At 41.3% G+C, this 15,920-nt stretch overlaps 1 protein-coding gene across 1 annotated transcript in view; it reads left to right on the top strand.

The window, feature by feature from the left end:
* The window catches only part of T265_01492 (hypothetical protein), a gene marked incomplete at both ends in the record, with an annotated part of 92,581 nt that extends 81,020 nt beyond the window's left edge, over positions 1 to 11,561 (top strand). Inside the window, 5 exons of the mRNA XM_009165533.1 lie at positions 2,764 to 3,036; positions 5,683 to 6,084; positions 6,818 to 6,898; positions 10,250 to 10,309; positions 10,970 to 11,561. Coding sequence (XP_009163797.1) covers positions 2,764 to 3,036; positions 5,683 to 6,084; positions 6,818 to 6,898; positions 10,250 to 10,309; positions 10,970 to 11,092 — 939 coding nt within the window. The remainder of the gene's footprint in view (positions 1 to 2,763; positions 3,037 to 5,682; positions 6,085 to 6,817; positions 6,899 to 10,249; positions 10,310 to 10,969) is intronic.
* Positions 11,562 to 15,920: the final 4,359 nt, after the last annotated feature.

Raw genomic sequence — 15,920 nt, 5'->3', positions numbered from 1 at the left:
CACGGAAATGTCAAATTTCTTCGCAACTTTGCTGAACAACTTCTCGTCCTTAATGATGGAGACGCCTGGAGATGATGCTCGTCATACATTTTCGACGTACCAATAAGACAGTATCCGTCATCTGTTAACAAGTAAATGGTTCGGATATCCTGATCCTATGTTCAGGCTTTTGCGGTAGCTGGTCTTATTTATTTACAGGAAAAATCAGGAATAGTTTGATAGTTACCACCACATATCAGTAGAAATCACCAGTCCACTTTTCCTTGTTCTGCATTCCCACCGTAGCAGAAGTTAAAAGAAAAATTTTCGTATTTTTATCAAAAATGCAATGAGCTTGCTTCTAGAGTCTCAGTATTGTTTTATGAATCAGACAAGTTTGTAAACTAGTATCATGAAACAGGAATGTTCGTGCATTCTCAAACATGATAGCCAGTCAAGCCGATCACGCAAAAATTCAAAATTCCGGGCCAGAGATATTGCAATCTAATGTGATCTCATCTATCTTTGATGAGACATCATTAAGTACGACATCTTTGTCTCTTCTATGGGGTGATCCTTCCTTCAATGTGGCGTAGCTCTCGAATACAGTACAAGGGGACAATAAAAAAATCCTTTTTCTGTGGTCCGGTGTACCTAAAACTCAATATGTTCTAGGCGAATATAAATCTACATCCCAGTCGCTTTTTAAGATTTGATGAGTAGTTATTTCGAAATTCCTAAACAGACTGATACAGATTCGGATTGGTGAGATGGTAGCTGCATGGCTCAAAATGCGTTGCCTTGCGCGCCATGTGTATAAGATTTAAATGTAACCTATGAATTTGAAAGTCAAAATTTTTGTTTGATATAAGGCAGTAAACCAACTAGTCGCGGATTTCGGAGGGAATGTGAGAACGAGACTACTGTGGACACAAACAGGTGGACTTATTCAAGTAACTGGAATCTCAGAGCAAAAGCTTCACAATAAAGCTCCACAATCCGGGTGAAAATGCCAATTTTATTCTGTAATATTACAGAGAAGTATCAGGAAGGTCACAAACATGAGAGCAACCGCTGAGTGCCCAAAATCCACCGAGACTCTCAGCTCCGCTAGATTTTGACCAGACAGACAACGCCCCCTTAATATGCAGCGCCTCACATTTCTGTATCAAGCCCAAGCAGCGAGAGTCAGCGTTGATCAACGTCAGACAACGCCTTCGCAATATGCAGCGCGTCGCAGCCTCGTGCGAAAGCCAGACCGTGTGCGTCAGCATGGGACCGAGTTCAGATATTGTCCCTCCAATAAATAGCTTGAGACCGTCGTGCATTCGCACTCGCTTATTCGGAATATAGCTGTTGTGTTCCCTTCTGTGTTTGGCAATTAGACACTGCAGCGGGTCAGCAGCAGATACCACAGATTGGCGAATTAGCAGACATAACAAGAAGCAACTCAAACAGACAAGGGTCAGATACCTCTGACTAGGAATAGAAAAATTGATTATGAGCACAAACAGAGGAGACTCGGAATCGCAAACTACATATTATGGCACAGGATGTCTACCACCGATTCGTTAAGCAAGTCCTTATGAGTGGCAGTACCACTCTCAGATAAAAGGCTTGCAAAGCCTGGAAACAATATATTTCCCTCCTATTGGAATAAAGCACGCCATTTCTACGGATCGCCAAGGGCCATAAGAAGAAAAAGAATCTCGCACGCTAGTTTGCCACTTCCTATCAAAATCTTTGGATGGAAGTTTGAAGCTCTGAGAAGAGTCGCTCCTACGAAACAGGTTATCAGTTACACCCTCATTTTCGTCGTTTGAGCTTAGCCTTTTGAGTGTCACGTCCTGTGCTAAGATCAATACACTGTGTATGGATAGCCTTCGCCTCCTCGTAGTTCCTCAGAATGTGGCAGGATTTCATAGTTAGCTGTTGGAAACGTTGATTCAAACCGGGTTTAGAAACTGGGCAATATGTTCACGAATACTTTTTTTCTAAATCAACTACTCATCTTTCTAACGTAGCTGACAAGTTACAATTTCTTGGTTGATTCAGTCTGAACTTCCGCTCCACACCTTGTTCGCTTACCGCGCACCAAGTTTATAGGTGTAAATCTCGCTGTGAACCATAGGACAAGAATCAATCAATCGCGCTGTCAACCTAATCATCGTGAGATCGAACTGTGTTTCACACGAAGTGGTTCACGAGTGACCATAATTTTAGCCCAAGAATCAGGCCTCAATATCCTGAATGATCATTATTCAAGATATTTGGCTCCACCCTCTGCCTTGCCTTAGATAACTTTTTATCCCACAAAACTCATTAAAGTCGTTTTTTTCTGTCAAATTTTGGGTAGTAGCTTGGCAGCTTAGCGTACGGACTCGTCCTACTGTTGATGAAGTAAATGTTTACGACACACTACCCTAGATTGAATGTTTATTCTCTTTTGATTTGACTTTCTCTGAGAAACAGTAGCTCATTCTAGGGCGAAACAGGTAAACGGACCTGTCTGTGAGTATTCTAATGATAATAGAAAACAGTCAAGAAAGTAGGGTTGTTCACAATAACCGTTGCGCATATCATTACCGAGTAGTTGCCGATATAACCACTGGAAGCTTTTATGTTAGTTTGGGCCTATGACTTTCGCTAGCATGCATGGCATTTCTTAGTACTAAAATTATCGAAATTATGTGATCTGTATGGTTTGACGGGTCCCGACTGCAGCCGTCAACTGTTGTGCTGCAATCAATGCTTTTGATATCTACTTTTCTCACATCAATTCAGGTTTATACGTCTGGTAGTAAACCTGGACCAGTAACCATCCCTGCTCGGAGCCGCAGCGCCCAACCAAGTCCCGGTCCCAGTCCACTGGCAAGCCCCAACACATTTTATCGTGCTTCGGAAACCAATCTGAACCAAGACTACGGGGCGGACAAACGTTCGAGGATCACGAGGTCACAGCAATTTGAGCTGCAGACGCCGGCACGTCGGGGCGCATCTTCACCACCCAATTTGGACAAACAAAAGTCTCAGTCGTTTGTGGTTAACGGAACCGAAGTGAGTGTCCACCTTTGCATGAAAGAAAATGGCTCGGCATAATGCTCATCAACAGCAAAATGACTGGGTATTCTCGAATTCAGCTCACCGCGAATTTCGTCAACCTACAAAAGAGATATTAAGTCCTTGAATGGGTGCTGATTGCTCAAAAGCAAAACTGAGCCTATTCGAATTCTACTTTCTCCTATTACATTAGTAAGACGAGACGATACAGTTTCTGAGAACTGTGCATTTTATTTGCATTGTGAAATGCAGAACGTGTACAAACTCTCGGTAAGTGCAAAAGGTTGGACGGCAATTACAAGCTACTTCAGATACCACGACCCCACGAACAGTTCAGACAAACACAACTTATAAAATTGCGCTGAATATCTTAGTTTACTTGAACTGAACGATACACTCTCAACATGCGTTGTTGTAGAAGAGATTATAACACGCTCATTTATAAGTAGTCAGGTGCTATTTTCCAAGTGTTATCTAAAGGCGTACTTCCAAATTTACTACAAACTGCCAGTTACCAAGCTACACAGGTGCTCGTTTAATCGAAATTCTTTCAAACCATGTGAAAACTTGACAAACCTCTTCAGACTTATATGTGAGCTTAGGCCATTTATCTGTCGTGGCGATTTACGCATTCACATTAGCAGTAAAAACTGCTGTTTGAGATGGCGATGAAGCTTCTTTCTACCAGGAGCTCGGAGTGCTGGGACGCCCGATGAAAATAACAGCTTTAAAGGTCATCGGCAGCTTACTTTTGTATTATTTCAATTGGATTGTAGAAAACTATAGAAGTGTAGTAATTTTCCTCTACTTTGCTTTATGCTTGTGACGTAATCCGTTAGGCCATCGTACGGAATTCCATTATGTGGTCGTGTAAAACCCAACGGCTGTGGAGGACGAATCTGGTTATGAAGAAGCAACGGTGTCACATGTCAAAAATACAAGTGAAGATTCTATTAGGAAGCGATCGGTATAATTCGAAAACGATTTGGCAGTGAATACCTATGTTGGATCTCACCATTGTACTGTGTATTGCACTAAAACAAGTAACTTACAGTACACAACCAACAAAAACGTCGCATAGTGCGACGTCAGAAAATGGATATGGAACATTCTGTAGGTATACTTGACAGTGTGGCTATTCAGAACACCGATAGACTGGGCCGGATTAGGCGTCATATCAACGTCTACCAGCATTAGACTGAACGCAGATCAATTCGGTGGACACCAGGATTGGTTCCGTTCACTTCACCTGTTCGAGATGGTCTCCTATGATGGAGACCATCCAACAGTTTAGTCGCTTAGAGCAACCGAGTGAGCCAGAAATAATATATTCTGTTTCGCGGATACATTTGTGCTTATATATGCATACCTGTTATGCATTTTATACATTAATCATATTAAGAACCTGAACTGTGGACATGTTGATACTCTATACTCGTATAACCCGAATAATTAATTTGTTTTAAACTGACTTATTCGCCGGGCCAATATTGGATCTACTAGTTGATAGGGAGCCAAATAACACCATTCTACAAGTGCGGCAGTATCGAGCGAGAACTGAGACACTTGTGTTCCACGAAAGTCTCTTAAGACGTTGACTAGTGAAATTTTCTATGATCTCACAGTCTTTCAAAGATGCTGTCACGATTGCGTTGATTGTTCTCAACAGACCGGGATTGGTTCAACAGTGTACAACAATGTTCTCCTGATTGAAACATACGAGCTTTATTTCAACTTTGAAAAACCAGAGAGTCATCGGACTAGATCAGACTGCTGACCGAATGTTGGATTTTTTGGGAGATTCAACTCACGATACTGCCGGCGAATATTCTGATACCCACTGCAACTGTCTGAATTGCATCCATCAGTGTTTGCAAACGATAAGGTTTGGTAGAGTCAAACCTAAAATTCCTTGAGAGAAAAGTCACCTAAATTTTAAAAACTTGTTACAATCTGCTGGATGCCTTGTTCATTTGGCACATATAATCAACAACGTCTGATGATTAGGTAACCTACTTAGAAACATCTCAAACGAGAATTCAACTGGGTTCTATTTGTGTCTCCAGACAAAACGAAGTTGGCATGCAATTGAGTGTATTCCACTACTTTCATGCAATTTGGGTTCAAGCAAAACATGAGGTTGTCGAGAGTTGATTGTCGTGCCTACCTTATGAGTCCCAAGAAAGGCCAAACCGGTCGTGTGCTTTCGAAGTTTTAGGAAAACTTATGAGTTCTTTATTATCTGAACTATTCCAGTTTTCTGGGGAAGACATCACTGTATGCTGCAACACGGGGTAACTATATCGGCCTGGAAAAACCATATGAAGGTAATTGACTGGCTTGTCCAAGAAAGACAGGTCTGCATCATCAAATAAAATCTTTGTCAAGATACTAACTGTTTTACCTAGACCATCTAATGTATTGATGTCACCTGCTTTTCACTGTCTCTGTTTGACTTCTCATTCCAATATTCTTTTTCTGGCCTCTGCTTGCTCTTATTTTCACTTTATTTGGTACTTCAAGATTGCCTTGGGTAAAATGAAAAGACACCATTCAACTCACTGGATGTTATTGAATCAGATGTTGTAAGCTAGTTAAACTGCGTAAAAATAACCTGGTCTCTTCGATCCTTTTGCAAAACAGGATGATGCGGAGTCACCGATTCTTCCTTCCGTCCGAGAAATCATCCGTCAGGTGGAGGCCATGACACAATCAAATGCTGCTACATCCACGACGGACATCTCCACTATTGGTCAAGGTGGCGGACCCCCAAGTGGAATTCCACGTTACCAACGGCAGCTCACTCAGCCAGTGCAAAATCGTCGTAATGCCTCAGCCTCCACAGATAACTACGCTCGGAACGGAATACTCCGACAAGGCGGTAGCAGCCAACGTACTCCGAGTGCGCCACAGTTGCGCGCGACTCAGTACACACCAATGCAGGCGAAATTCAACTCAATCACCGCCGCAGCTTCAGCTGCATCTGCGCAAAATCGCAATGTGGCTCCACCCGTCCCGCCACACGGAACGACTCGTAGCAGCAAGGTGGGTCACACGTGGAAGTTATTACGCAACTTCTATCTTATTGTAGCAGAGTAAGGCAGCATCTTTAGTCTGACTTTATAATATTTTAGTGTTTATCTATGGTTAATTATGAACACCCCCAGGGTAGTTGTATACAGGGCAACTAACTTCAGTCATGTAAGACTGCAACCGCCGTGTAAAGAAATTTAAACTAGGGGTAAATTGGGGCGACTGCTCAGAACATGTAGACAGCCCAGTAAAGGAATTCCACCATGCTATTAGCAATATAGTAATCCATCCATTCTCCAGACAGTAATTTCAATCTACATACACGATCAAAATTGCAAATTCAAATTACCTTACACTTTCTAAACAACAAAAAACTTACCACGGTCACCTCGACTAAACACCCTGAATTTGTGGTCAATTACATAAGTGAACTGTGCCTTTTGGGAACCTTATTGAACAACAAAGAGTGCTGATGATAGGGCGCAAGATTGTTCAAGATGCCGTATAAAGGGAACATCCAATAATTTATAACTTTCACGAAGGAATACGAATGTCAAACCCAATGGTAATTTGGGATAATAAAGGACTAAGCTTACCTTGAACTGACCCCATTTTAGGACATCGGGTCTGGACGGTGCTTTTGCTGGTCTTCGCTTCAAAGCTATTAACACAAATGCCAGCAAACCACAAGTTAGTTTGCTAAGAGAAGCTACTGACATTCTTCCCCTTTTGTTTTCGATTTCAGGCAATAATCGGTGCTTTTACAAGACGGGTGGATCCTGTGTATAACGACACCAGCCAGCCTCAGCGCTACGAAATGGCAAATGTGAGTGGTTCTGCCATAGAGTTTAATCCTATTCCTTATTAAACCAGCTAAGCCACAATCTTTGGAGGAGCGTATCAATCTAGTAAATAATGTATACGATTTATGTATATATATGTAATGTATAAGTAGCTGATGATTACATTAATCAGAATCTGGGGCAGCTCTAGTAGGTTTTTTCTTCGTTCTTTCTCTGATTTTGAATGAAATGCAAAAGCAATTGAATTACTGGTAGCCGAGATACGTCTAAGGAAAGTTGAACAGCACTACTTTGTGAACGTTTTCACATTTTATGCTAAACCTGCCAGCTTTATTGAAAGAAAAATAACCAAAAAGACAATACTTTGCTCATAAGTTTGCTGAAAACTCTTTGACAGCCGACGACCAGTTTCACCCATTCAGGTAGGCGCGGTGTCCAACTTTCCGTCAACCTAATGTTCTACTTGGTATCAAAAAATGCACGAAATTAGCGAAATACACTCAATTGCATACATATTTGATTCTGACGAGGACGCATCCTGAACCAAGCTGGGTATCTCGTTCATGGTGTTTTTAAGCAACCGAATTTGTTGCCCAAAGAACTTTTATCTTCCGCTTGATACGATACTCAAAATATTGTACATGTATAGACGTATTAAAATGCTCAAAATGTTGCTAAAACTTTTCAGAAGTATACGACTAGTTCCAGGTGAGCCTGTCATCAAGCAAATCGGTCTGCAACTCAGTGTATTTTGCTAACCAAAAGAATCGTTCTAGAATATAGAGTGGAAAGTGTATACGATTGCCCCCAATTAGAGGTCCCCATTAATTTACGACTGTACAACACAGGAAGTCATTTCCCACAGGGCTGTTTGTTAAGTGTAGTCATAAGTGGACATACTATCAGATATCTTGAAATTTCATCTTCCTCTGTTACACCACGCATCTGTTTCCTACTAACCAGGATCTTCGTGAAAAATACGTTTCAGTAGTCGTTTTCATGCTGAGGCTTTGTTTGACAATTTACAACCGTAAAACTGCGGAGACTAGCTAAGAAATGTGTTAAATAATGAGAAGGCTGAATAATACTGTTCTTGACAAGTGTGAAATATGTGCTAGCAATTCCATTTTATTATTTTTTGTTGTACTTTTATTAGATGTAATTATTTATATTATATATATTCATATATGTACATATTATATTTTATGTATAAAAACTGTGAGTACACGGACGTGATCAATAGGTTAATGGGTACAGTAAGTGGGACAAAGAATGAAGTGTATGCTATTGCAGTGAATCCGGAAATTTGTCGAGACTGTATGGTCACACAACTCGACATAAATCACCACATGATGTACTTGGCCCATGAAATGGCAATTTCTCAACGAAAATTGAACGCTTTGAGCAGAAGATAAACGCAGTTTATCTTCCTATGAATTTATTAGTACATTACGACTAAACCTTTTCGTCTAATAACCAGGCACGCTGATCACAATTGATAGATTCCTCTGTAACAGTTGAAAATGTTAACAAGTTATACGGTTATCTTTTTTCCCTGACAGTAAGACAACGATTGTCTCATTTTTCCATTTGGTCTTCTGTCTGTCATAACTTTCCGATCAGATAACATTAATTAGGAGTTACTTGTAATATTTGACGTTTTTGCTAGAAATTTGTCTGTATCAATTCCATCCCAACAATTCGACTGTTTTCTTGACTTGACTGCGTAGGCCTGCACAATTTTATCGATCAGCTCATACAATCTTCCCGCTGCTAAGTGCAACGAACTGTGGCTTACTCAACCCATCGTGCCCTAACTGAGTTTTGCAACGCATGATAAAGCAGCAAGCTCTTTCAGGTTTCAATTTTTGGGTTTTTCGGCATAGGTATTTTTGCCCCTAGCCACACCACTCTTGTTTGAACCACTGTGTTCCTGTTTTGGAGTAATTATTCCGGTGAGTCCACACTGGACCCGAGATTCGCTCTTATTAGAGCTCATCAGCAGTACATATCCAATGGTTGTGCCGGGATTTGAACCCCGGATATCTGACATGCGATGCGAGCGTGTAACCACTACTCCAGCAACGCACGTTGGACGCATCTGAGTTATCACGTCTGAACATGCCAACGCGTTCACAAATGAGCGATGTGATTGGTGTATCCGACTCATCGAACGACGACCCAGTAACTGTCTCGTGACGATCAATGAGATGGGACAGCATACAAGTGCTTTAAGAAGGATCCGCAATGTGAACTATTGACTTACAGTTACAAATTACTCTATTTACATCGTCTTTTGTGTTTTATTGCATGCTTGAACTCGTAAAGGCAGAATGCCGATACCTGTAAGTGGCACGTCACATCAACACATGTGAACTAGATGAGGACTGTTGCGTTGAGTTTTACTTGGAAGTTTATTCAACCTGGTACAAACTGAAGTTCAAACCCAGCGTAACTGAGATCGCCTGCATCCAACTTGAGAGCTGTGGCATATCTATTAGATAACCGACGAAATGCGCTTGAGAACAACACACTCCTCACATGTATGATGAAAGAAGAGACTATGATCTGCCCCGGTTTAAATGTTTGGAACGCACGGAACGGACGGTGTATATTGCAGACAAGGGCTGCGGTCAGGTAAACTGGGTGATCGCCATGCTGACACTGTACGAAACAGCTGAACACTTCGTCAGTCAAGAATTTAACGTAAATTCTACTGAGGAATAAGAAGAAGTGTACAGTCAATGTGTAGCAGTGGGCACTTTATGACGAGTACTGGAATCAATCTGGCGTTTGCCAAATAAACATATGTGGCCAATTACGTCATTAGACGGTTTCTCGTGGATTTCAAAACTCTTGAGACATCGGACAAGCTTGGCGAACAAAGTATGTGACCTAATAAATAACAAATAAATAATAATGATAAATAATAGTAAATAAATAATAAACAATAAATCAATTATAATAAATAATGGAATAAATAAGTAATAAAATAAATAATTAAACAATAATAATAAAACAAAATAAATAATTTCAGTAAAATAATAATAGTAATGTAAACAATAAAAATAAATAATAAGCTGCAGAAGTGTGTAATTCTGTTGTCCTTTTTGGCCATTTTGTTCGAGGTGTGCGTAGGACTATGCGAGTAAACAGATGGAAGAAATTTAGTCATAACCCAAAAGTGCTTTCAGTACCCGACCTATTCAGAAAAACTTCAACCTCCTTCATTCCGATTTCCATTCCTACGCGGAAGATTCTTTGCATATATTCACAAAAGATACTGTTGGTGTTCTTTATTTCGTGGTCATCGCACCCATTGACGTGCATTTTCACGAAAGACATAAATACTAAATTCCAATTCTAAACTTTAGGCGCAATCAGTGAACAAGAAAACTGAACTCTTGAGTCATTTACCCAATGACTATCAAAAGGTAAGTTTAATTATTCATACCATGAGAAGCGCTTTATGCAATTTTGCCAACAGGCTGCTCGATTATGGAGACATCAGGTAGCATTCGAAAATCATTTGTTGAAGGGTTACACAACTGTTTCCTTGTGAGGGGTGTTTGTTGAAGGCTTTCTTTGGAAAGGTTCTCTTGGCCGACGCGATTATCCAAAGTAACCAATAAATTTGTTATGACGTACATCATCACTGAAGCATGGTTGTCTTATCAATTAATTTTATCTCTTATTGCTGATATGGATTCTGACCAGATCATGCAAATTCCCGTTCGTGTCATAACCAGTTCACGTCACTGTACACGAGAACGGCCAAGAGTCTTGTACAGTCAGTCGGGTTATTCGGTAGGATTTAGGCAGTGACGAAGAGCTAACGGTCTGTATTGGTGCTTTAACATATCTACAACCGACCAACAAATCTGAGCAGGCAACACCATGTAATGAGTCACATCCACTTAGGCCCGTACATCCGTTGGCGGCGGTTAGCGATCCAATCCCAATCCGGGGATTCCCAACCTTAGAGTACCTTATTTAGCGTAAAAAGATGTCTGTAACTATGCTTTCAATACATTCGAAACGCTTCTGTTAAATATTCGGCAGCTAATTTCATTCGTTCCTCATTTGTTCTTTAGCTCCGTGAAGCATTCATTGAACAACGGCGTGAGATTCAGCGTCTGAGGAAACAGTTGGCCGAAAAAGATTTATTAATTGGTCAGCTACAAAGTGACATTCGATTATACGAACCATGGAGATAAACACTCAGACTTCAACACCTTGCTTTCGTCTCCTCGAGGAACGTTTTCGAAGGGAGTTCGCTTGCTACTATCAATGGGCGTCAGTGCAATCCCACCCTTGCTGGTTATCCCTCTTGTCCATACAAGACATACCTCTTGACCAAAAATGTGCTGTTTTTAGGCCTATGCGTAAACCATCTTTCAAACTGACGGATTTGGCATCCAACCGCCAGATACCCTCCCTTTCTTCATAGGCAACCTTCGTGGGGTTCCATTAGAAGTAACTCACGAAAGGTCCATCAGTCTGCTATTCTGTACTGTATCTTCTTTAATGGGTTCACCATTATCACACTTGCCTTGTGTCTGTGCCTTAAAAAAGTCTTCCTTATTCACATTTCTGTTATCAGGGCTTTTACTCTCACTGATGTGATTATATGTGGCGTGAAATTCGACGCTTTTTCTTGCATGGACCGCTCTATTTGAATACCAATGGCATAAGTGATCAAGAGATGTTACTAAATTTGTGGGTGCACAAAATTGAGAATCGACCCGGGAATTTTGTGCTGTTGCGTCAGCGTTCAACACCGCAGATTCTGGGACAGTGGAAAGTGATCCAGGCATCTCCTTCATAAAAATAATGTCCTGGAGTGGCATCGTTTGGCGGTATGAATTTGGATAGAAAAGCGCTTGGGAAGAAAATCTGCGACCTACTCAACGCAACCAAAAGTTACCTCCCCGAATATCATCAAGCAAACCGATACCAAACAGCTGGGTAAATTTCACAGGTCCATACAAAATATGAAAGGCAGACGGGACTGCAACCAATACAGGGGCCAAGTAATTGCTTGTATCGAATAACCATCTGTGGTGTCCTAATTCTGACGGTTATCTGTGCAGCACTAGGCTTTTAATACTGGAGTTTTGAACTAATGCAATCCAAGTAGCCAAACTGAAAGTCCTTTTTAGTGATAGCGATTTAGAGTTTTCCCCAGCTACCCCTCCAATCGCCTCCGTCCGATAGACCATGAGAAGTAAAGCAGAATCAAATTTCCCCCTTCGGCAAACGATTTCTGAAGGTGACTATAACTGGCATTATTTTATTGGGTCAGCAGTCACAATGTGGCCTCGTCGTTATGTGTAGGCGTTAATAAAATTTCATGTACAAGATGATATGAACATGGGAAGATCTCAGTTTCATCAAAATGTACATGAGTATATGAATAAAACATCCTTCACCATTTACAAAGAGGTTATGTCTCTATAGTGTATTGTTAAATAAATACGTAAGTTGCTTCAGTTATGATTGTCTATGTGTCGGGTTTCTAAGTTACAGTGAAATAGCATCTCGCACTTGTTAGACCGTCTAACCGTGATGGTATAAGTTTTTAGTCAATGGAAAGCAGAAGGTCGTGTTTGGACACAAATCTGAGCGGTGAATTCCCTTTCTTTTGTGAATCGCATTGAAATGTTGAGATAATCGAAGATGTAATTTCTTGATTACTAATTATGCCATCTGCCAGTCCAGGGTGGGTAAGTCTTTGGGCAGAAAAAATAGATCAAACAGACATCATTTATCCGTCATGTGGTTTTTGGTTAAAATAAATAATAAATAATAATAATAATCATTCAGCTGTAGCACCCTTTCGGTGCCTAGCTGCCTTGCCACACCAAGGAGGCACGAGGGCTGGGATACTGCCAGGTCGCCCAAGCCTGGACAGGGAGAGTCGGCTGGCAGAGGTCGGGTTCGAACCACGGACCTTTCAGTAAGTAAATTCGCGCTCTAACCACTTGAGCCATCTGGACCCCTCGAGCCAAATAATAACAGACATTCGCAGCAAACGCAACCAAAGATCTTCATTTCTCTTAATATCACTTTCCAAATTTGTAGTGGGCTTCATCATGATTCTATGTTCAACTGGTCGAATTGAAATGTGGATTGTTTCTAGTGCAGATACACTGGAAATTGTTTTTCATTTCAAACGAATGATGAACAAAAAGTCCTTGCCTTATCTGGTACTTATTCTGGGGAACACCAGGACACTCGTTATCAGAAAATTTTTTGCAATATTCACAGTTCAACTGCAATTGCCGCGACACAAGTTGGCAGAGTGAGTAGCTGCAGAAGTAAACCAATACCGGAGTTGCCAAAACCCCCATTTAGCCGGTTCATCTTTGGGGTAAAACAGACTAGAATTCCCAGCTCGCGCTTTAACCACAAAAAATCGGATTGATCTAGGAATGTTGTTCTGTTACACAAAACCGCAAAGGGGTTCCACCAGAAGCAAAAATTTAGTCAGTCCTGGTGAGCACAGAATTCAGTCGATTTTATTACCAAAAACCGTACAGTGAAATTGACTGATCGACGTATTCAATCCATCTCCGTTAAAAAACTGCAGACGTTAGAAACGTGTCGCGACCGACAAGATGAAATGAGGGTTTTTCTGTTGCCCTGGGTGAGTGATTCTGGTCTCAACTACCAAATTTACTGCTCTCTCCCTCATTAGCGGATGCAATCGGTATCAATAAATTTACACGCTTTGCATAAACCCACTACAAACCGCCTGTCATCATTCGGCAACATTTACCATAGTCGAAACCTTGACAGTACTTAAATGGGGCTCCTGCAAAATTTCAACGGATGAGTGTAAGTAGTCGTAATCACTAATGACCTACAGTGTATTCGGGTGCCTGTCACTGAAACAGCGAACTTTTCATTCAGGGCACTTGCCTCGGAACGCTACCACTGGATTCCGATACGTTCAGCTGGGGTATACTTAACTGCCATGCAACTCGAAGTAAGCATTAATGTTCAGATATCGCCAGATTATTCCGGTCCAGAGAAGAGAAGAGCCGTCTGAAAATTATTAGATATTTGAATTTGAATCAAAATTAAGCTCCCTCTTAATATGTGCTCGCAAGTGGTTTCCCTTTTGCTCCAAAAAATATAACTGCGTTCTTAAATAAAGTAATCTAAGTAATGGAATCTTTTCCAGATAAGCCCTGCCGAAAAATTAACCCCATCTACTCAAAAAAGATTGGAAAAAAAGAATATATGGAACTTCTAAATGTGTTTTTATTGATTTGTTTGCATGAAAAGGTCCGTTTTTCGGTACCTTTGCCTCCAAATGCACTCACACAAGTAGGTGTCCACTAAAGATCGGTGTGTGCCGCATTGGAGTCTAGTCTGCATCTGGTAGACGTGTCAAAGAGATTCGATGGTTTGTGTGTGGGCTCCAGTCGTTGGATTCACAAAGTTTTCGGTATGGTTGACCGTTGGAGTGTTCAAAAGCCGCCTGACGCGCACTCCGCGAAGAAAATTCTTCCAGTCAATCGTGTGGCTAATAGATAATTCCTCTGAGCAAAACCTGATTTTTGCCAATTTCTCGCCGATAGTGCCGGGCATTACACCTTCACCTGTCAGAAACATTTGGACGTGTCATTTGGTGGCCATTATTGCATAAACGTTGCTGATGGATCACTCCATGGTTTTCAAAGACGTATTGCCGTCTCCTTATCATGAACGAGAGGTGAAAGTGTCAAAAAGTTCATTTAGAATTTTACGTCCGAACGGAAGAAAATTTTTGCACAAAATGAGCCTAGATGCAGATAAGGAATTGTTTTCATCAAAAATAGGTCAAGGTCGTATGCGTACATTGAATTGGCGCTGGCGAAAAGTGGCGGGGATTAACTTTTCACACATGAACCTTTTGTATTAGTGACGGGGCTTATCTGGAAAAGTTCCAAACACTGAACATCTTACGTCGCTATACAATGAAGGTGAGACAACCTTCTCACGTGGAGTGCACAGAAGGTCTAATGCTCCCAACTGTGCTTTTGTGTGGGAGCCTATGGTGACTGTAAAACAGTGGATTTACGTATGCAGAGAGGACGTTTCTCATCTGACAACAGGTACAGGGGAATGACCTTGCCTACGGATGGGAAACGCTTCGGTTCTTTGATAAGCGACTTTGAAAGGCACACCCAGTTTCGCTTTGCCTGCTAATGTCAAAACGTTCTATTTGTCGTGATCAAAATTCACAACAGTGCGTGAAAACACTTGGTCCGTGGGCTAGAAATTGTTATTCGCAAGCCAAAAATAAATGAGCAAACACGCATGTTTGCGCAGTTTTGTAAATATTCAGGAGAATACGGAAACACCCATTGTGTTATGCCCGACCGATGCACCTGTGTGACCCACAGCCGACGTGTCTGACCCAGTAAGCCCTTCGATAAACAACGGATGGACAAGCCTATAGCTACTGTAAACAAATCCTTAACGGTTCCACGCGGCAAACTTCCTTGTGTTTGTCCTGTGCTAAATGTGTGTGACGATGTGCAGGGTGCACTTTAGCCGCACAGTCCCTAGCACCCTGTTTGACAGCGAAACAGTGCCCCTGAATTCTGGCCGTCAGAGGCTTACAAACTATTGGGTGTCTGATCCATGGGTCCAGACTAATCAATATGGATTCATTTGATCGATTGCCGAACGTTTCAACCGGGAAAAGTTGTTTTTTTTTCAGCAAACGTCATTTCATCCTGTGTGTGTGTGGGGGGGGCGCTTGTATCCCTGGTGGTTGAACTGGAACAAAAACCGTATTTTTAGGAGACCAGTGAAAAAACATACTCAACAGGATGTAGATGCTGGGGCTTAATCCGTCTACAGCCGTCGTTGTATTAAACAGTTTGCATAAACAAATGCTATTCAACAGTAGAAATCCGAAATAGTAGTGTAATGAAAAGAAAGTTTGATATGTTTAAACTTTCCCAACTTCTGTGCGGCACATTTCAGCGGAAGGTTACTTGAAACGAAGGATTTCCGTGATATCCATCTGAGTCTCTCAGTAATACC

Source organism: Opisthorchis viverrini (genome assembly GCF_000715545.1).
Source record: "Opisthorchis viverrini unplaced genomic scaffold opera_v5_16, whole genome shotgun sequence".
NCBI classification, from domain to species: Eukaryota; Metazoa; Platyhelminthes; class Trematoda; order Opisthorchiida; family Opisthorchiidae; genus Opisthorchis; species Opisthorchis viverrini.
Note: the sequence above shows the minus strand (reverse complement) of the source record. Positions and strands in the feature narration are given on the sequence as shown.